Consider the following 22,598-nt stretch of genomic DNA (forward strand, 5'->3'; position numbering starts at 1 on the left):
TGACCTGCACTATAGAAAACCTACTTTATTACACATATTATTTTTATATGCTTACATACTAAACTGTGTGTCACAAAGGTCTTATTTTTTAGCATACATAGACGTTTCTTGCAGTCTTAAGTACTCCAGACTAACCAACTATTATGCATTTGCAAATCTCTTTCATTTATCATTGGTGTAAAGCCATTTATCCAGTCATTTTAACAGGGTCAACCGATGCACGGAAGGTAACACAATCAGTCCTAGAGCAGCAGGAATAAAGAGAAGGTCTCTGGATTTGTTGTTAAAGGGGATGGTCACTTAAGCCATCACTGGCTCATGACATGTTCCACTAGCTCAGCAGTAGCCATCCCTGAATCACCTTTCTCTATGCTTGTTTTCAGCTATGCTCAAGCCCATATTTACTTCAATCAGGCTTAGGCTTGTAAATAACATCCTCATTAGGTAGTGGATTATGAACACATATTACACACTCCTGGTTTGAAATTGTAGGGGCCCTGACACACAGATTAGAAAATCCTGCAGATGTAATGAAATTCTGCTTCCCCCAAATGTGACAGGTAACACTGAGCTTTGCATGTTTTGTCTCTGCATTATAGGATTTGTGTCACATTCAAAATGATGTGACAGAATTTCAGGTTTGATATGATTATTGCTTCTGACTAAAGACAGTTGAGTAGGATTCATGAATAACAATCATTACCTCAATTTATATATATATAAAAATATATATATATATATATATATATTTTTCCGAAAGAGATATCTGCAAATCTGCATCTGAATCAATTAGCAAATGGAAAAGATGATGATGGTTATTAAATGGATGATTTTTGAGATATAACCATATAATTTCATGCATCACACAGGCGGCATTGTTTTAAATTAATGCTAAGCTGTTGGGTGTGATAGCCCCAGCATTTAATTTGATGGATTCACTATCATCAGTATGCACACACAATGAGTTCTATCACTTTTTCAAAAGTTTTCACGAGCTAAGGTTTAACTGTTCCTGGCCACAATGTGAATGTGAGATTGAAATTCAAATAGTTTAACTGAGTGTGATTGCCCACCAACAAAACAAAGCAAACAAAAAATATTATGACGTGAAATCAGGACTCGTTTGGTGCAAATATGAAAAATATTCGGATACCACCAATGTATACTACAGCAAAAAAATCATCAATCAAGAGATTACAGAAGTTTACAGTTTTCAGTTTTGAATGGCAAACACGTTTCTTTTGAGTAGTCTGCGTCAAAGAAGAAGTGTGATACCAGGTTAAAATCAATCAACTGAAACTCTACTTTTAAGTTGAAGGTTTTTTTAATTTTTTTTTTAATGTTTTTTATGTTTCAGTGCAATATCAAGTGGATTGTTTGATTTTGACCTGGCAGCCGTTCAGTGTTGTATTTTTCCATTTTTTAAACAGACTTTGCTCCTTCAGTTTTATCAAATCTCTTTTCTTTTTGACAGTTGATTCCGTTCAGTGCTGTGAGAAAAATCCAAGCCAGGATTACACCACATGTTCTTCTGCCATACAAAAGAAAGAATTAGTTTAAGATATTGAGTTTTTAATTAATTTGATTTAAATGCTGTTCCATACATTCATAAAAACTTTATTAATAAAGATGAATCCCATATCCTTGTTTAAAATGTTTTAAATTGTTAATAGAGAGGCCCTTTAGGCCAACTGCTTCAACTGAATTGCTTAGGTGAAATCCTTTCTGTGTATTTGACAAAACTTACAACATTTTGATGCTCACTGTTTAGTTGGTATTGCACATAAAATTAACAAAAATAAATGAGTAGAACGAGAAAATGTTACACATAACACAAAGTCACAAGTTAATCTGCAACTGAGGATATAATAGAATCTAACTATTAATACTGGTCAATTATAATATAGGAAAACACAGGAAACGTTTTTCTGTTGTACCTAGTCAACACCAGCACAGATCAAACGCATGAATAACTAACACAGTATGTGACTTTGTTCAAAGGATGATCACTTCCTCTGAATTTTTTTTGCACTGCTAATCTGAAAAAATGACTCACTGCTGAGTCTAACTCTCACAACAGCAAAGTTAATTAAAAACCAGCGTACTTAGCGGAATTGCAGGCTTCATTTTTGCTTTTCCACTTTGCTCTTGACGCTGATAAATTCTGACTATTTCTCCATGACTTGTCAAATAGTTGCAGTCTGATACATTGTGACCTTTTGACAGATCATATCCTGAAAGGCACGTTTCCTTGTGCTTCTAGTGTTAGTGAGGACTGTTAAGACCAGAAAACAAGTGTGAATGTAATCTGTCACTGTACAACCAGCTGGTTGATAATCTGACGGTTGCAGACCAGGGTGCTAGCTAGCTGGGTTCGGCATGTCCCCTGGTTTCTCTCATTTCTCTGGGAGATTACAGTATTATGGTCCTCATTTATATAATCCTGTCAATGGGATACAGCCCCTCTCTCTGCACTACCCCCAAAATGAAGTTCATAGTGACTGCAGCATGTAATCAGTTAGGATACAGTAGCTCAACAGCTTATAAGACTTATGCTGTGTTGCAAGAAGGTCATGGACCTTATGCTAGGATTGATTATACAAGTATTGTGTCTTTCTCTAGGATTTTGACCCCTGCTACAGAAACTTCAGCACGATATGGATGACTACTCCATAGATCTACATTCAGGAACATCTGAAGTCACTGCAGTGCTGCCATATTAATTTTACACAAGGTGCATTCTTACAGAAAATGAGAAGGAATCTGAACGTTACTCGATGTATCAGGGTATAATCTGATGTTTATGGAAGTGAACACCGATATGATCATGTCACAGATTTTGGTTTATATTGTTCTGATGTTACAATTGGATTGTGTCATTTTTCAGACTTCTCATATTTGTCTCAAAATTAAAGTGGATATGTAAAAAATGTTTTAGCAAGCACAGTCTTGTAATCTATCTCACATTGTTGCTGCTTGTTTAACAAGGCCTGCTAGATAACATTTGTATGTGTGGCCCTAAAAGAATCGGCCAGTGTTAGTCTGCAGGAAAAGTCAATTAATCTTCATGAGTGCCACACTGAATAGTGTCAATTTTATTAGCATATATATCCTTTTTTCAAGCAAGCTAACTTCCAGATGTTTTCATTTCTAATCCTTGTTTTTCCCCCTCGCCTCCTGTTTCCTAATCCTTGCTACCTAAAGTATTGTGGAATCTGTCTGTCAGAGGATAATGACTGGAATCACTGGAAAAGTATGTAAAAGGGACAAACATAGACCCTTCATAAAAATAAAACCATGTATTGTGTGACAACAAAATTAAAAATGAAAATGGACTGGTAATTATATTGACAGTAATCTGATTTGATTCATACTGACAATGGTTTATTGTGTTTTGAAAAATGATTTCAATGAAAAAAAAAAGAGGAGGGGATGGGGTGGAGAAAAATGACAGAAAAAAAGTGAGAGATCTTCATCCAGATTTTGGGGAAAAAGGAAATATAGGCTCTGACACAGAAGATATATCAAGACTGATACAGAGTTCAAGGGGGCTTTGCATTAATCTCACGTTGTAATGACAGTTTAAGGTTTTGGTATTCTGATGAATTCCAGGATTGGGCTTAAACTGCTTTCATTTTGTTTGCTGGTCTTTAATCTTCTAACCCTGCGTTCTTAATGAGAACTCAGAGCAGGTTTTTAATCTCGCATGAATGAGGCCGAGGATTATGGGCCTCTGACCTTGCCATGCCGCACAGCTGCTTCCTCCTCAAATCAAGTCTCTCGTCCTGTGTAGCTTGCAAAAGAGGATAATCTTACTTTTTGAGCTACAATGCTCCAAAATCTAAACTGTATATAAAAGACACAAACACCGGGGAAGAATCCTAATTTTTCGAAATTCAGAAAGTGGTCCGACTCAATGCTTTGGGGTGATACGGTATTTGAAGGTGATGCCAGTTTTGACAAGCATCAACTTGAGGATTTTCTACAGATGTGTGTCATGGCAGCACAGGGAGATGATATCTGATGTCTGTGGCATTATCATCTTCTAATCCTTATGACTTTTAGATTCAACACTACTTGTAGAGTTAGAGTTACAGCTTTGTGTACCAGTGTGTGTGTGTGTGTGTGTGTGTGTGTGTGTGTGTGTGTCAACTTCTCAAAGATACGTACGTGTTCTATTAGTCGCTTCAGGGTTGCTTCAGTGTAATTACCACTTTAACCTTGAGGATTGCGCTCTGAGGAAAACACAATGAGATTGCTTTTTATTTCATCGCTCCCCAAGTAACACAGTAGCTATTTTAATGGACACAAAACAACAAGGCAAGCACCGTCCAAACCAAGAGAAGTAGGAAATTCATATCACAAGACAAAAACATCTTGACAAAATTGCTTCCTCAACTTTAAAGGGGCTTTCTTGAAATGGTTGTTCTGTTTAACATTGGCTTGTTTGACCACGGCTGATACAAGGTCTGCACTCTGAGAGGGAGCACTTAGACAAATGTCAGTTCATATCATAGCTCCATTTTCAACAACTTTAAACCTTAAATAATGCTTATCCTAGTTATCTCTCCTTTTTTTGGAAGCTCAAAGATGTTATTCACAGCCTGACACTCAGGCCATCAGCAGAACCAGGCCTACTGACACAGTAAACAACCAAAAATAAAGGTAGATGTTGCCACTATGTATGTAGATTTGATGAGGCTAGAATTATGTATAATTTTACATCATTTTAACTTGTATGGTGTAGTGAGGAAGGTTTGTGTTTGTTTGTAATTATCTTATCTTGTGCTTCGATCAGAGATGACTTTCACTTTCACCCATGTGCTAAAAACAATGTGTGTTCTGCAAAAGAACTTGGTTGCTGTGATGCAAAAGATAGAGTCAAAATGATATTAAGAAACAGTCCAAACAGAATTACCTTTCAAACTGATGAGGATGATACACATCATTTCACAACAGTTGTCACCGAGAGATCTTTGGAGAGCAGCCTAGCACGTGCCATGCTAGTTGCTAAAGCAGAGCTTTTGTTAGAAGGGAGCATAAGGACCTACTGTTTCCCGTGTATATTTTTTGATACACTTTAGCATCAACCTGCCAGTCCAACCTACACCAGCTACCCGCAAAAGTATCTGTGTACGTGTGGACCTGCACATGTAGACATGTTGATCCGTGCCATTTATAGACAAGCGAGAGATATCTGCTGCAGTTTTGACAAATGCAGTTTAATTTTTTATAGCTTCTGTTTATGTGTGGGGTGATACACTGACTCAGATGGCTTACTTTGCTTTTCTTCTCTACAGGTGGCACAGGTTGTTATGCATGAAACTGGTTTAATAATGACTGAACAGCTTCTGCTTTGTGCTGTCTGCATCTTGCCAAACATGACTGTGTACGTTCGTGAATAAATAACCAGTCAGTTCCACGAAGTGCTTTGATTCTAAAAAATTGATGCAGCATGTGAGGCTACGCAGATAGGTCTGTTTAAATGACAAACCCAGTTATTTATAGCTCAAGAAATACATAGCATTAAAGTCAGAATTAATTTTTATTTTCATCTTCCATTCACCTTCCATCTACAGCATGGTCTTACAACTTGATTTGCACTGCTGGGTTACAGGGATGGTTGTCATATACACCTGTTTCTCACCAACCTCTTGTCTGCAGGGTGTCTGGGTGCCTTCACACTTTACAAAGCTTAAGTCATTTATCATTCTCATCTGAGTTTTCCTTTAATTTCAGCCCTAATTTAGTCCCATGTACAGTCTACCAAATGATTCTCTGTGGAGCCAACGTAGAATTGATAAATCCATACACAACTGTTCAGTTTTACTATCAGATACAGTATCATACCACTATTACCCATCTTAATTTTACAAAAAGGCCCAACTTTCTTTCAAATATATGTCTTATGCACAAATTTGAACAGTCAGAAACCATTTCATGGCTCAAAGTTTACAGAACTTTTGCAATTTCAAGCTTTAATCTTGCAAAAAGCTCTGATAAAGAAAGCTCAGTCTCTTGCAGAGAAAGTGCAGAAGGAACAGGTCATACTGTTGTAGTATTCTAGTCAGTCAATGAAGGGTCAGCAGAGCTGGTGAGGTAAATAGAGTCGTATTTCCATCTACTGGCCAAACTGTGGTACTGTACATCATTAGAGTGGAAAATATTCCAGCTTCTTGTGAGCTGAATGGTAACAAAATGCATTTTATTTAAATCTGTAATCCATGAAAGCATTTAATAAAAAAAATACTTAACATGCAGACAGACCTAAAAGTAAGAGAATGCCATCAATATGGGCTCTTGTTTAATGTGCGACAGTGCTTGAGACAAGAATATACAAAGATTGCCTTTAACTTTCTCTATTAATACTATACTACTGCATAAGGCACGGATTGCATCAAATAACATAATTTCTTATGTTCCCCTGTAACATCTTCAGACACACTGCAACCATTCCTCAAATATTGGGGGAAGCTGACAGTTATTCATTCAAACTATACATGTTGTGTTAGCTGTAACAATTCCTTGAAAACTATGGTAAAAAAAAAAAGTTCTGTTAGTGCTGTGCATATTTTATGAAAGCATACAGGTGGAATAAAACAGTATGTGTCAAGATTATAACGACAGACTAATTAACCTAGAATGAAAGAAACATCTTATCATCAAAACTGTGAGTCTGTGTGGGTGTACGGAGGGGGGTGGGTGTGCAAAGAGAATCATTTTAGCCATCAAAACACAGTCAGGTTGTGAGTGTCCCTGAGAAAATCAAACCTAATTCTAAGAATCATCCTGCTAATTTACAAATGGAAACATTTGGAAATTACCTGAAAATTGTTGGCACCTTCAAAAAGATAATTACTGGATTTTGTGTTTACTACAGTGAAATGCATAGTCTAAAATACAGCGAAGGAAATTTGACATTTTTCCACGTCAATTTAAGATACCTCTATCAGGCGGAAAATTATTCAGTGACACACACAGGAAAGCATGTCCATCCCGGAAAGGGGATTACAGTATAAACTCAAAGTGCACCCCCTGCCCGTGGTCCTGCATGATTAGAAATGACAATGGAATTTGAGTCCAATTATAAGCTGTTGTTCATGTCCAGACAAGCGTTGAGCAGAGATGCAGGGAAAGAGCAGCTTTGTGGAGAATCTGCTCCATCTGTCTGTGTGCCAGCCTCTGGTGCAACAGTCTTAACTGACTCTGCAGGCATCCCGCTTGGGTCACACTCTGAAGAACAACTTACCATTTCGATAGTGATCTCGGACTCCTCATCTTTCCCCGCGAGGCTAGGGGAGGACATGGGGAAGTCGGATGAGGAAAGTTTGGCAAGAAGCTGCAAGTGGTCCTGCTCAGAACCAGACTCGATGCTGACACTCTTACATAACCCGCAGAGACTCTGTCGTGTCTCCTCCAGGTTTTGCTCCAGCTCAGTTCGCTCCTGCAGCAGCCGCTCTTTCTCACTTTTCTACAGAGAGGATGACAGTAACGCATCGTCACTTTCTTAACACCTCACCAGTGCATACTATGCTTTTGTTTTGGACAATGAATTACAACTGAAAATTAAAAGGGCCACTCCACGGAGCTTAGCAAATACAGAAAGTTTCAGAACGTTTCAGTTTCTTCGTTCATGCTTTTTACCCATACATTTTTGTTCCTTCATCTGTTTACAGTATTTGGAATTAGAACATTTCCTGGACCAGTCTGTTCAATTTGCAACCATTCACCTTCCTACTAGTGCTACAGAATTTACACCCATGTAATTTTAATGAAGAAGTGAGCAAGATGCATTCACTTGCTGTGATAAGTAGTTTTTGTCTTGTGGACCTCACACAGAGTCCAGGTAAATGTGTGGTTAATTGTCTAGCATACTGACCTCTATTGCAAAAATTACGCTTTTTTTAAAGTCAAATGGACGAGAAGTGAAATTAGGGCTGAGTCAGACACTTGTTCCGCAAGACAAAAGTAGTTCCATCAGCATTTCTGCAGTTCCTACTGGTCACCACTAGAGGTCAATAAAGGTCACAAAGTACCTTTAGCTCAAGACACTTAACTCAATAGTAGTAGTGTTTGACACTAGACAGATTAAAGGCAACTTACTAATCTTTTGATTTCACATTCTAGCAGGTGTATGCTGTCTAGTTTCCTCTTTCGGCAGCGCTGTGCGGCCACACGGTTTTTGCTTCGTCGGCGGACGTCATGGACGAACTCCAGCTGATCTTGAGTCAGATGATGATGTCTCAGAAGCTGCTGGAAGGCACTTCGGCTCAGCGCTGAGATCTGCTCCACCGGGAACGGTAGCTGAATCTGAAGAGTATAGGGTTTAGTTAGATTTATTGCACTTCAACTTACAGCAATCAAACATCAGCTGTGTATCAGAATGACCTCTGCTGCTCTTTTGTTGTTGGCCTCAGTATCTCCATCTGTGTCCAGGTCTGAGTCATCCCCAGAGTTGAGTGAGGAGGACATGTAAGGACTCTTCTCTGACTGGGACAGACTGTCAGTGCGTGGAGCCTGGTCATCGCCTGTCCCGAGGTCCCTGAGGAAAGGACAGTCTCCTGCACTGGAGCTCAAGTCCAGCTGCTTAAGCCAATGAAAGTCTGATGCTTTTGCCAAACTGTTTTGGTCCATGGGATCCAGAGGGAGTGGTTGAGCCTGAGATGGGCATAGGTCAGACCAAAATCCCTTTGCCAGATGTTCAGCCACTTCCCTCTCCACACTGCTCCTCTCTCCAAATCCCTCTTCATGGCTTAGAGCAGTTAGTGTAGGATCTGAGAGATCACCTGTCATTCTCTGTTCAAGGCCGGCCTCACTCTGCTCTAATAACTCGCTGCAATTTTCTGCCCCTGATGTGTTGAGTGGACATGAACTGGGGTTACAGTTAGTTTCAGCACCAACCGTCTCAACAGTCTGTTTAACATCTCTGCCTGCTGGCTCAATGAGTTCTGGCAGATTCACATCCCCTGCGGTTGACAGCTCACAGGGTAAGCCACAGTCGGCCAAACTCAGCTCACTTTGATTACACACATCTCCTATCTCTAAAATGTCTCTTTCACAAAACTGAGACGGATGATCTGTTTTGTCAGAGTCTGGGCATGGCAAAGACAACATGGGGCACACACCATTTGCTGTTAACTCCAAAGATAAGGGGGCCATTTGTGGCCCGCAGTTATCCAAACAGAAGTGTTCTTCCCCGCTGTTCGTCTGACCCTGGGCACTCTGAGGAGACTGTGATGGGAAGTCTGTTTGTTCATCACCTACTGAAGGCACTGAGCTGTGAGACTCAAATGATTTTGGTTGGCTGCTCTCTACACTGGAGCCAAAATTGGTACTGGGATCCCGGCTCTGACAACAGGTTCTACGTCTGACCTCCTGTGAGGGTCTTTTGCCTTCAGAAAACTTTGGGATGAGGAAATCAAAGCATGCTGACTCCAGGTCTTGAAATCCTAAAAACTCAGCACTGTTGTGAATGGCATGAATGTTTTCTTTGGTGAAGAGCAGCTTTGAGGTGTAGGCAAATTGAAGCAAAGGTTCAAACCCCTCCACAGTCACCTGTGGGGGAAAGATACAGCAAGTTGTTGAGTCATGATAAAACTCATACCAGTATAGCATACTACAATGAAACTGAAGCAGCTCAAAGGGTAGCAGACTATCCACTTCAACAGTCCTGCCCTGAAATTTGTAACCATTTTCCTAAAACTGCACATAAAATGTTTTACAATAAAGCCTTCACACACTATTAACTTCAGTATCTACTAGACACATACAATTACAAAATATGAACAAAGCTGTATAATACTACATTATTCTCAGCAGGGCTGACAGATGTACAAATGTACAGTCATACACATGGTGATCCATGCATGTGCAAGAATCACATTACAAGAGCTGCGAACTGGATCAATAGTCACATTATACAGTGTTATCTACTGCTGGACAGAAAACCAGTCTAGCTACCCTTCTGCTGAACAGCAGAACACTGACCTCGTCAGGCAAGGTGATGATGGGATTCTGTCTGGTGACACTGGTAACCCTGCTGTGAAAGTATTCACTGCAGGAAGCCAAGACAGAGCAGTGGGCCCGAAAACTCCTGTTCTCCACCACCACTGTCACATCACACAGGACATCCTGCTGCCTTTGGTCATTCAGACACTGCAGAACATGGGTGCTGTGCACTGCAGACTGAAACGTGAACACTGACATGCGAGGAGCTTGGAGCGACATGGTTCTTACAAGCTCAGCCTGTGTGTCAGAGGGAGCAGGGGGGAGTCAAAAAAGTATAATAATCACAATACACAATAATAAAAATAGACCACAGTGTGGATTCTAGCTGCAATGATTAGTCATTGTTCGATTAGTCTACTGGCAGAGAATTAATCCAAAAACAATTCTGATAATTGATTGAAAAATCTTTATCTTATATGATATTAAATTGAAGATCTTCAGGTTCAGCTTCAGGCATTTTTTAACAGATTCCTGCCATTTATGACCAAACCTTTAATCAAGATAATAACCCACGGATTAATCAATAATTCATGAGATGGTTCTTCTGTGCAGTCGTGAAATACCTCAAACCATTCAAAATGGGGTTTTATGATCATGTAAAACCACTGCAAATGTACTTTTCTTCTATATTATACCACCTTGCCTCAGTACATTGAGCACATTCAGTGATGTTATTGTTATGGACAGGAGAGAAGGTCTAAGGACGTAAAAAGAAACTGTCTCTTCTCATTCAACGATATTATAGACAACATACGAGTTAGCTAAATGTGATGTAATCATTAAGGTATGTTATCATGTCATTATAGTTTATTACTATTACATGTTATTACTAGTGACTAGGTCTCCAATCTGGGGACAACGTGCTTCAGTGCGTCTGTCTGACTCAGTATGAGATATTATTGTTTACGTATGTTACATTCAGTAACTTTGAAAATTGTGCTTACTGGGATAAACAATTAGACTAACAGATTTCTGATAAGCTTTATTTAGCTTTAGTAGTTAGATGTTCAATGAATATTTCAGCCTGGATGGATTTAATTTTAACTCTTTAACTTGGGCAGCAAGTTTAAAATGCTGACTCATATTTAGCCAAGTTACCCAACTGGGCCTGGCGGAGACGCGTAACGAGCAATATCCAAAGTTATAAAATAAAGACGTTATGTTACTAACAAGTAACATTTTCTTTATGACATTAATGTAATAGTTGGAAATGTTATCCAAACGGAAAAGCGTTACGCTAGGCCAAACCGTTAGCTGTAAACGCACCGAGCGATCTTCCTGTTGTTGACGAAAGAAAAACAAACCCAAAACCTTTAAAAACAGAAACTTCTTTTAAAAATATTCGTTTACAAGCCCAAATGTTCACTGACCTGCCATGTCAGCTGGATAACACTGCCATTTGTAAATCTTGGGTAGAGATGACTCTGGCCTTCCTGAGCCAGACTTTCCTTGTCATGTGACAATTTGGACCAGGAAAACCTGTTAGCACTTACTGCGCATGCTCAGTGCAAGAGTCAGAAAGCCATGACACGAGCCAGGAGAAACTTTTTCTTATTTTGAAGCTTTTCATTACATGACATTGATAAAAAATAGACATATAAATATTTTCTTTTACAAATAATTTCCCTAACTGTCACTTTTCTCAGGAAATTGAATAACACATCCACTACCACTATCTCTTGAATGTCCATCTTGAAATTCCTGTCACACCTCATCATATTCCCATAGGAGAAACATACAGCTGTCCTGTTTAATACCCGAAAGACTGTATGACACTACCATGATCAAAATGTCAACACTGTCAAATGTCCCTTGTGTATAATCAATTTAATTTCATCACAGCCCAGTCTGAGTCACTGACAAAACAGGCAGAGGTTGGTTAACTGAGGAGCTGAAGCAGCAGCAGGTTGGCTTGTTGGGATTTCCTGAGTAGTGAGGCACAGTCTGATTAGAGGATCCTTTCATAGAAGAGTAGGTAGGCTTGACAACTCTGGACTTTGCTCTCACTCACAGGTTGAACGCTTGTGTCGCTGATATGGAACCAGGATCCTCTGGGTGGCTCTGCATCTCCTGAAGGGAAGTGATGAGTTAGTGGAGATATTTAAAATATGAATCCTAATGGTTCCAATATTTAAAACATTAGGACCAAGTTATTGTTACATTCTATGCACGTGATCACCTACCTTCTGCTGCCAGTCCGTTGGAGGAGGCTTTAGAGCACTCAGGACGTACTTTCACATAGGCTGTGTAATGACCCGACCTCATTGTTCCACTGTGCTCTACGATACCATACAAACTGTACAAAAGCTGAGTATCTCCTTCTGTCACGTTCTGTTTGGAAACAACTTCTTGTTAGTGCTCAGAGTAAAATAAAACAGTGACACATTTACAAATGGGCCTATAAGAGTACTGTTAAATTATAAAAGATGTTAATCCCGATATTTACCTTGCATTTAACTGCACAAAAAGAAGCTAGATCCAGTATCAGGGGGAACTGGACATGTCTGTTCACCTTACAAATACTGTATCCATTCTAGAGGAAAACAACAGAAGTGATTTCATTAAAACTCAACATTAAGTGTTTCAGTGCTTACAATAGACAAAAAAAAAAAAAGTTCAAAAACCCATGGTCTTTAAAACTGCTTGGCTGGATCCAAGGTGTAAAAATGCTGAAGTTTTCTTCAACTGTTTTACCTGTTGAAATCTCTTCAAATGAAGGGTAAGCACTGGTGGGGGAGAGGAGATCAGCATTTGCTTCAAGGCATCAGTGTAGATATTCTTCTTGGATCCTAAACAGAGAACAAATAAAGACGACAAACTTTATTTATCCCCAAATGGAAAATGAGTCCCTTTGAGAAAAAGCTGCAGCAAAAAGAAAAAAAAAAAAGACCAAAGTTACACAATTTGACAGGCTTTTTGCTACTGTATTTTTGACACTGTAGTGTCCAAAATCCACAAACATGCTCAGTTCGTATATTATCAGGAACAAAAGCATATTAACAATAGATCAAATACGTTCACTAAGAGAAATTCTACACACCTCCAGCTTTGTCTTTGTTCCCCTGCCGTTTTGTGCATGTGACACACAACAGGCTGTTGTTCTGCGTGAGGGTTTCCACTTCTGTGAACTGAAACAGGCATGACTGTACTGAACACTCCTGTTTCTCAGGGACCGTTCTGGTAGCCAGTGTGTGAAAGGCCAGCTCTGGGTCCTGATTTACTACAGTGTACTCTTTACCCTCCAGTGGCTCATCTTCAATCTCCATGCCTTGTTCCACAGTGTCAGAGTCCTCTATGAAGGCATCATCCAGGGTCACTTTCTCCATTTCAGTCACCAGCTCTGTGTCTTCCTCTGCTTCCTGTTCCATGTCAGATATTTTTTCATCATCTAAGGTGCTGTCCTTTGACTGGTGATCCTCTGATAGGACGGTAAAACGGTTGCTGACTGATGAAGTAGCTGATGAGTCGCAGTCAGTCACTGAATCCTCACCCTCTTCTTGCTCCTTCTCTGCCTGGATCGTGTCAAGGTTCTTCACACCCTGCTCAGCTGCAACGATTTGTGCAGGATTTTCTTCACTGAGTGGGGCTTCTTCACGTGTCTCACTGTCAGCATTTTCCCCTTCATCTTCATCTGCAGCTGCAGAAGGATCCGTCCGTTCGTTCTCTCCACGGCTCGGAGATGCGAGACTGTCCAAAGTGACTCTGCCCTCAAGCTTCTGCTGCCTTTTTTGATGCTATAAGCAAAGACAAGGGAACAGTACAGACTGTTGAGTTTGTTCTGCACACTCATCCATCAAAGAGACAAGCGAAGGCAAAAGAAAACAACGTCCTTTGTGTATATTCACTGAGGTACCTTTGCTTGCTTCTTGGCCTGCCTCTTGGCTTTCTTCTGCTGGTACTTGCTACCAGACCCTGTGGGAATGTCCTCATCATTTCCGTTGGTCAGAGCAGGGCTGTTTCTGCCATCCTGGCTCGACTCACTCGTCTTCTGGACTCCTTTTTTCTGGTTTTTCTTTCTATATGCCTGTAAGATGTAGTTATAAGAGAGCACATGCAGTTGACTCACATCCAACATGAAAAAACATTTGATATAAAAACATTTTTAAAAGGGCTTTACCTCATCAGAAACAGGAAGGGAAAGGTCCAAAAACATTTCTGTGACTACAGAAACCTGCAAGTGCAAAATAGAGGCTTTAGCGTGGCACTGACATGACACTGATAGTTTATCTTAAAGGTTTGTCCACAATACATACTGTTTTACACTGCTGACACATTATAGTGCTGGTCATTTCCCCACCAAAAACTTGGTCCACAAAGTTTTTTGGAAATTCATTTTTCTCGTACTCTGAAATGAGAACTTCTTTGTCATATGGCCATATTTAAATATTAGGAGTACCAAAATTGTATACTATAGTAGGATGCAACAAGGATTTCTCACATGACAACTACAAGATGTTTCTATTTATATCCCAGTTACTTACCTTTAACTAGAGTTTTCAGCTGCTCTCCATCTGTGCTTTTCCTAGACTGTTTCAATGCCTCCGTGATCCCTGAACTTACTCTCTGCAGAAACAAACACAATCTTTAAATGTAAATGATAAAAAATAACTATGTGAGAAACCATCGCAGATGTAAGCCATACAACACTTTCACCGAATACCAACAACTTTACGCTCTGACTGCGCTCTTATGAAACCTCCACTCGTGAAAATGAACCAACCAGTCAGAGCAGCTTTCAGAGAAAGGTCATTAAATAAAAGAAAAAACATTACTTAGCCACAATTGTTTGAATTTCATGCTTAAGATGTCCTCAATTTGTGATTACATTTAGAATCTGACTGACTTGCTGCCAGTGAGCCTGAGTAAGAAATTTCAATGCACAGAGTAAGATGCTGTCAAAACAATATAATTCCAGTTAACATAGGGCCACTAGGAAAGCTACAGTGTGCATTTTAAATGTAAATCTTTTGCCAATGTGATATATATGGAGATTTGTTTTAAACTGAAAGCGTACTTTGATCTCCTCAGCTCGCATCCCATCCAGAAGGTAACGCAGCAGCTCCTGGCTATCTTGCTGCTGAAATCCTTTGAACCTGGCAGCCCTGCAGAAAGGAGACGAGACGATGAATGACGCTAAATGCAGGAATGATAGGAAGCACATCTTGCAGCCGAGTTCTGCCTCAATCTTTAGTCAAGCTCACTTTTTACAAACTTGTGTGAATAACTCCCGCGGTGTTACCACACTCTTCTTGGATTCCTGGATCTCACCGAGTAGTTGACACATAGCCAAAGTCAGGGATCCAGGCTGATCTAACTGCGCTTCGACAGGCTCCTGAAATCATGATAAAACAAGTCTTTGAGTAATAATCGGTGTATACATAAATCTACTGCTTTTTGAGTTAAAAACAAACATTTAAAGAATAAAAGCAACAGACCAGAGCTGAGGAGGCTCCAGGTTTAATGTTAAGACTCATTTTCTCTTGGGTCACTTCGTTGAGAGTCAGTCGTAAGAGCTGTGTTTGAGAGAGATTCTGGAAAAGACAATGAAAGAAATGAATTAACTCTAGGATTTACTTCTCTCTCTTTAACTCAATACTATCATGCTATCAGGCCCAATCCTACCTGAATGACTGCATTAAAGAAACATGTGTTTCCCAGGTTGCTCAGCCCTTTTACTGAAACACCAGCTTTATCTTCAGTTGTGCTGGACTTTTGTGATTTCCCAACACCCTCTTTCTTGGTGTTTTTCTTCTGGTGATTCTTGTTGTTTTCTTTGTTCTCCTTGTCCTCACTCTCCTCAGCTTTTACAGTTTCCGTCTTCTGCTCAGGTTCCACCAAGCTGTCCTCCTCTTTCACTCCTGAATAACCAAACATGACATGGTGGACATGGTTATAGGGACATGTAATTCCAATAAAACAGTAACAGTGATGACTCACTGGTACCTACTTTTCTGTGGTCTCTTTATGGGATCTGAAGAGGTTTGCTTTTTTAGGTTGGTAAGCAGTTGAGCCAACTGTCCAGTTCGGGAGTACTGGACTTCATCATCACAAATGTAACACCTGCAGGGTTGACAACACATGAAAAAAAAAAAATGACATGCCATTATTCAGACCCCTTCACTTTCTGCAAGCTTTATTGTGTTGTGCATTCAATTTTAAATGGATAAAACTGTCATATTTGCCATTTATTCTACACTAACTGTAAGTGTTTTCAGAAATTATTGAAAATTTAACAAAAATCTGAAAACTGATACATTGTATTTACAAAAGTATTCAGTATTCCTATTCAGTCTATCTTTAGCAAACTAGATTGATTGGACGTGGTTTAGAAAGGCCCTATGATAGACTGGCAACCTGGCCAGGGTGTTTCCCTCGCCCTCGCCCAGTGTCACCTGAGACTGGTGCCGGCTCCAGCTCCAATCCAGAGATGAGAGAAGCTGCTGGAAGGACGACCCTCTTAGCAACACATCACACATCAATCAGGCATTTATGGTAGAGTGGCTAAATGGACACCACTTTGAGTAAAAGGCATATGACTTCACCACTTAAAAATTTGCCAAGCAGCATTTAAAGGACTGAGAGCATGAGGGAAAATATTCACTGGTCTGATGAGTAAAAAACTGAACCATTCTGGCCAGAACTCCAAACACCATGTCTGTGCCGCTCATCACTTGGCTAATACCATCCCTATGGTGGAACATGATGGTGACAGCATCATGCTATGGGGGGTTGCTTCTCAGTGGTCAGGACAGGGAGACTGGTCATTAAGTATGGATGCATCCAAATAAGATTGTTTGACGGCCCAGTCATATATCAGACTTAAACTCCACAAAACATCTGTGGAGAGACCTGAAGATGGCAGCTCCAGGTGTGCAAAGCTTGTAGAGACTTACCCAAGAAGATCTGAAGCTGTAATTCCTGACAAAAAAGGCTGCTGCAAAGTACTGGATTAAGGGTCTGAATACTTTTGTAAATGAGATATTTTTTTTTTGATATTTTATTTGTTTTCATTAATTTGCAAAAACTTCATGCAGCATTTTCACTGTCATTATTGGTTATTGAGTGTAGATTAATGGGCAAAAATGCCAACTTCAGCCATTCTCAATTAAATCAACAACACAATAAAGTGAGAAAAAAAAGTGACTGAATACTTTCTGAAGCCTCTGAACGCCTCCGTGATTAACACACCACAGCAATATACTCACCACACACTCCAGGTATCCATGCTGATAACCAGGCAATGTGGATCTGACCGAGGAGTCTCATAATGTTTGATGGCATGCTTGTGCTCAGAATTTCGTCCACATCCCTTGTGGAAGAGATGACACTGGTAATTTAGCAAAAGAAAAGTCAAAGAATACATTGTCAACATCTGAATAATAAATGGGTTGAATAAACTCACTCTGTGGCCACATTTCAAGCACATCCAAATGGTTGCTGTTTCTTTTTCCTCTTCAGAGTCCTGTGGCAGGGTGGTAGTGTTATTTTCTTTATTTTCATGCTCACAATCCTGGCAACTAGTCCAATCAGAATTCCCATAAAGTTTCTTTAGAAGTGTTTGGTCTGTTCCCTTCTTAATATGCCTACAGGAAGGACCTGTGAAGATAAAAACAAAAAACAAAAAAAAAACAAGATGAGGGAAAGTCATCCTAAACCTCCCACAGGTTGTCATAAGACATGCAAAAGGTGATGTATTTACCTGTCAGGTCAAGGTCATCGTCCTCTCTGGAGCTCTTGTCTTTCCCTCTTTTCTTTCCCATTTTCGCCTACGCAGAATCAGAGATGAATTGGAATAAGACCCAGCAGTCACCTGAAGTAACGCTAGCTTTGGCTAACAGCTAGATCAGATTTTAATGCTGCTTAACACAATGTAGCACCAGGTCGTTCAGTCACAGAAACAAAACAGAAAGTAATGTGACGTTTAACCCGATCAAGATCCTCATGGTCCAGTCAACTTACTGTCACAAGCGGAGCCTAGGTCCTTCACAATTTTCAGTTTCGGTTACTTTGTGTGGATGAATTCACTAATCTGGACATAGTTAAGTTAATTTACTGGTTACAACGGTTGAATGTAAGCCTTCGGATATGAAAATGGGTTTACAAAGTTTTAAAATATTCAAAATTCACCCCGCTGATTTGGCAAAAAAAAAAAAAAATCCCAGCTGACACATGCAGACAACGGAGGAACAAAATGTGACGGTGCCACTGTTTCTACTGCTCGGTACGTGCGTTTCCTGTGTGTGTCGTTTGAAACAGTCCGACTTGAAACAAATCTCGATTACTAGCCAGTGTAACGTGGAGGTAGGGGTGTAGGGAAGTTTGTGTTAAACTAGGCTGCATTTTCAGCTTTCTAAACACAGCTTATATATAAATATCTATCATTACCTTTTCAGACTTGACGAGAGTTTTCTATGGCAAGTTAGATTTTCTTTACTGCTGATGACTGGAAAAGAAACGTGTCATTTGTTAGCATTTGTTAAATGACAGGTGATAATATATTTGACTGTGGACAGAAAGCTGTTTGATATTATATATATAATATACATATATAATATATAATATACATATATTATACATTTTTTTATGTATAAGAAGATCGACGTTTTAACTCGCCGTTATCAGCATGTCTTACTTGGAGTGGGCTGAGTCTCAGCTTGCAGAGATAGAGCTGCTGACCAGCATGTTTCCTACCCGGGAGGAGCTGGAGCTCACAGACCAGCTGGCACTAGCTGAGCTGAGGGACTATGTGGAGGGCTCAGCTTCTGCAGACACCCCTCCTCCCTCCAGACCCCAGTTTCTTATCAAGCAGAAGCTCGACACTGCAAGCATGGGGATGGTAACCGAATAAGACTGTCTTTCTATTTCACTGCGATTTCAATTTGTCCTAAAACATAATAATTACCAAACTGTTCTCTTTTTTTTGTCGCTCCATTCAGACGGATGTAATTCTGTCCTGTGCTTATCCATCTGAATATCCCAGTGTGATGCCAGAGATAACGGTCCGGTAAGCCACTATTCACATTTGATATGTGGTGACGGTGATCAGCTCTTTACATATGCAAAACAATAACTTATATAACCAATTTGCAAGATTTATACAATTTGCATATAATTGTAAATTTAGAGAACTTGGTCTTGGCAAAACAGCAACATAATATGTTCATATAATCTAATGTTTGGGAGATCAGGAAAGACTCACCTTTGCTGTGTGTGCAGAGTTTTCCTAAGATAAAGAATGTAAAGCTTTCCATTTAGAGATCATGTGCGAATAGGAGCTGGTTATGAAATGTCAAAGTAGTTAGTGCAATTTTACAGCTAATGATACTGTAGCACTTTCATGAAACTTCCTTATGAGGCAGACATTAATAGCTCAAGCACGCACGCACGTTTCAGCTTTGCCATTCTGTCTGAGAAAGCGTTAATTCCATAAACCCTGCAGCAGTAAGCAGCAGCCTGATCTACAAGGGGCCACAAATGACAAATGCCATTTTACTTGATAGGTTCCATAACTGGGTAGGCATTCTTCTTCCATTCTTATTTGACTAACAGATATTTTAATGTGTGTATCAACAATCATTTGTCTTTCTCAGCACCCCCGCTGTGTGGAGTGCCGCAGGGGTTGGTCCTAAGACCAATCCTCTTCTCATTGTTCATGCCTCTTCTGGGTCATTTGTTGAGCAGCTCTCAAGACTTGTCATATTACTGTTATGTCAGTGATACACAGATCTATTTCTCTGCTAACCTGAATCAACTGCCTCCCTCTGTGATTACGTAGACATCACCAGAGATGGGATGTCTCTTCATTTCTTCCACATAAACCCTGATAAAAACAGAATTCCTTTAATTGGACCTGATGAGTTTGCCACTGCAGTAAAAAGATTTGTTGGCCAGAACACGCCGTCAGTCCCACATTGCCCCTGTTCTCGCATCCTTTAATTTGTTTCTTTTAAAATTTAGAATTAAATACACAATCCTGTAGATTACATACAAGACACTGCATGACCTCTTTCCTTATTCCACTTTTCAACCACTCCGATCCTCAAATCTCTGCCTTATTTCTGTCCCCCTGCTCCAACTGTACAAAAAAAGGTGTTTGCGCCCTTGCTGTTTTACTCTCAACTCTCCGGAATCATTTTCCTCAATCTGTTTGATTCACTGAATATTTGGACTGTTTTAAGCAGCCTCTAAAAACCCATCTTTATAGACAAGCCTTTTTTATAAACCTCTATCCCTGTTTTATGTTTTGGTTTGTTTTAGTTTGGTTTGGTCTTTCATTGTGCTGTGTTTTATATTGTAATTTATTACTTCATTTGTTTATTCATTTCTATTTTTTTGTTGTTGTGTGAAGCACTTTTCAACTCTGTGTTTTAAAAGTGCTTTATAAATAAAGCTTTACTTACAGAAAGAAGCAAAGGACAACTGTGCCACTGGTGTAGTCTAATGTGGAAATTAAGTGATTTAAAATTACATAGATGAGCAACAGACTAATGACACAGAGGAAATGGATTATGTGACTGTGGCAGAAAGTGGGAGGTCATTTGCTACTGTTGTGGCCTCATTGGAAGTTAAGAATGTGATCATTTTATGTTGTTAAGCCACAAATTTAATTAATCTGTTTTGCAAACGCTGCTAAAGAGGTAAGGATGACATGTATCAAACTCCATCAATGACTACTGAGAACTGTAGCCTTTGATGATAAGTTATGGTCTCTTCTCCTGTCCACTTTAAACAGGTGGCCTGTACCTGAGACAAACCACACCCATCACACTCATAATAAAATAAGTAAACCAGCTATCTTAAGAAGAGATTTAGGAGAGAAGAGATTATGCGTATATCACAATGCAAAATACTACTACAGTAGTAAATGAAAAACTCTACTTGTAATTTGCTTTCAGAAAATATTCTACTGGAAAGTAATCATTTATTTTAATTAGTAAACATATCAGTCTCCCAAACATATGTTCTTTCGTCACTCCTTCTTATAGCATCATTTATAGCATTGTTTATATGCCCCATAGGTGTGGCAGTCTCAGCAGAGCCCAGCAGACACAGATTCATGCAGATCTCAATGCATTCCTTCTGGAAAACTGCCAGGGGGAAGTATGTGTGCTCTCTGCTGTGGACTGGGTGAAAGACAACCTGCAGCTCTTCATCAGTAAGAGCTTATCAGCAGCACCAGCTCCTGTGAAAGAGTCCTCTTCTCCACGATCCGAGGAAGTGTTCAGCAGACTGTGGATCTACAGTCATCACATCTACAACAAGACAAAGAGGAAGAACATCTTGGAGTGGTCCAAGGAGCTGGGCCTGACGGGATTTAGCATGCCTGGGAAGCCTGGTATTGTGTGTGTGGAAGGTCCCCAGTCCGCCTGCGAGGAGTTCTGGTCCAGGTACCTTGAGTGTGGTTATTTTTAGCAGCTGATGTCACAGCCAGGAGCTTGCTGAGGTGTGAGGTTTATTAATTTTCTTAACTTTTTCCCATTTCACAGAGTGAAGGTTCTGACATGGAAGAAGATCATGATTCGACATAGAGAGGATATTCCCCTTGATCGTCAGGGAGAGGACAGCAGGACTGTTGAAAGTATAGACTCTCTGCGCAAATTCACAGGCTTTGAAGAAGCAATGTTCGACCCCCATGGGAACAGAGGTAATCACATGGACCTTGGGCAACTCTACCAGTTCTTAAATGAAAAAGGCTGTTGTGACGTCTTTCAGATATATTTTGGCATTGAAGGGAGGTAGAGAATAAATATACATATGGGTTTGACTGGTGCCTTGTCATTGATGTAACTTCTCTTGAAAAATCACTCTGGTGCATTCATTACCGTTGTACTTTTTTGTTTGTTAGTTACACACGCAAGCACACAAATGGATTGCTGAGCACATGGTCCTGTGCCCGATAAACTGAAATAAATGAACCCACCTTTTTATGGAAGATTTTCAGTTGATACACCTGGGACCTCATTCGAATAAAAGACAGAACATTTCTGCAATTTGAGACACACAGTTCTTGCTCTTTTTAGCTAATAGGCATATTTTTCAAAAAGAAGCATTAAAAAGATGTTTACCTGAGAGTTCTTTCAAGGACCTCGGTTATATTTGCAATTTTAATATTCCTGTATGTGCTGCAGATCATACCTTGCCCTAGGTGCTTCTTTCATCAGTTGGCACCACTGTGTATTACTACGAGGCTATTATAGGATTTTCAGGTCTGATACCACATTAATAATTGGACAACATAGTCAACAATATGCTGGGTATCTGTTTATGAAATCTGTTGATTTTCCTCTCATGAATTGTAGATAACATAAATCTTTCTCCAATTTTCTTGGTATGATTAGTTGTTAGATAAATTGTGCATAATTGTGGATTACACTCTGGCAATTAAAACATGTGACTATTGAACATGAATCTTATTTTTAGCCCACTAAGTGTGAGATGGAAATTTAAAACAACATTCATACTTACAGACTTACAGACTTTTATGTGGATTTTGCTTCCCAGTGATTCATTGTATGGTGTAATTTATGGCATTTATGGATATTTTATTTATCATTTTATTAGCAAAGTGCACCGCTTATATACAGTAGGAA

The 22,598-nt window shown here is 39.7% G+C and overlaps 3 protein-coding genes across 4 annotated transcripts; 1 reads left to right on the plus strand and 2 right to left on the minus strand.

Moving 5' to 3' along the window:
• Window positions 1–6,184: 6,184 nt before the first annotated feature.
• On the minus strand, window positions 6,185–11,460 carry LOC111224402 (transcription regulator protein BACH1-like). The gene is made up of 5 exons (XM_022748869.1): window positions 11,379–11,460; window positions 9,988–10,245; window positions 8,389–9,555; window positions 8,104–8,310; window positions 6,185–7,471 (listed from the first exon to the last, which is right to left on the minus strand). The coding sequence occupies exons 2-5, from the start codon at window positions 10,225–10,227 to the stop codon at window positions 7,085–7,087; spliced, it is 2,001 nt and encodes a 666-aa protein (XP_022604590.1). The 5' UTR covers window positions 10,228–10,245; window positions 11,379–11,460; the 3' UTR covers window positions 6,185–7,084.
• Window positions 11,461–11,543: 83 nt separating this feature from the next.
• On the minus strand, window positions 11,544–18,709 carry usp16 (ubiquitin specific peptidase 16). 2 transcript variants are annotated; one of them, XM_022748868.1, is made up of 18 exons: window positions 18,641–18,709; window positions 17,708–17,774; window positions 17,411–17,604; window positions 17,214–17,317; window positions 15,956–16,068; window positions 15,631–15,866; window positions 15,444–15,539; window positions 15,210–15,340; window positions 15,023–15,110; window positions 14,490–14,571; window positions 14,262–14,353; window positions 14,126–14,179; window positions 13,862–14,032; window positions 13,049–13,742; window positions 12,703–12,797; window positions 12,455–12,541; window positions 12,192–12,339; window positions 11,544–12,078 (listed from the first exon to the last, which is right to left on the minus strand). In XM_022748868.1, exons 2-18 carry the CDS (start codon window positions 17,766–17,768, stop codon window positions 11,957–11,959), a joined length of 2,568 nt encoding a protein of 855 aa, XP_022604589.1. In that variant the 5' UTR covers window positions 17,769–17,774; window positions 18,641–18,709; the 3' UTR covers window positions 11,544–11,956. The 2 variants fall into 2 exon arrangements, with proteins under 2 accessions (XP_022604589.1, XP_022604588.1); XM_022748867.1 differs by lacking the exon at window positions 18,641–18,709 and adding an exon at window positions 17,968–18,135.
• rwdd2b (RWD domain containing 2B) lies at window positions 18,298–22,390 on the plus strand. The gene is made up of 4 exons (XM_022748870.1): window positions 18,298–18,844; window positions 18,945–19,012; window positions 21,027–21,395; window positions 21,495–22,390. Exons 1-4 carry the CDS (start codon window positions 18,632–18,634, stop codon window positions 21,745–21,747), a joined length of 903 nt encoding a protein of 300 aa, XP_022604591.1. The 5' UTR covers window positions 18,298–18,631; the 3' UTR covers window positions 21,748–22,390.
• Window positions 22,391–22,598: the final 208 nt, after the last annotated feature.

Source organism: Seriola dumerili, unplaced genomic scaffold (assembly GCF_002260705.1).
Source record: "Seriola dumerili isolate Sdu_G_001 unplaced genomic scaffold, Sdu_1.0 BDQW01000134.1, whole genome shotgun sequence".
In the NCBI taxonomy this organism is placed as follows: Eukaryota; Metazoa; Chordata; class Actinopteri; order Carangiformes; family Carangidae; genus Seriola; species Seriola dumerili.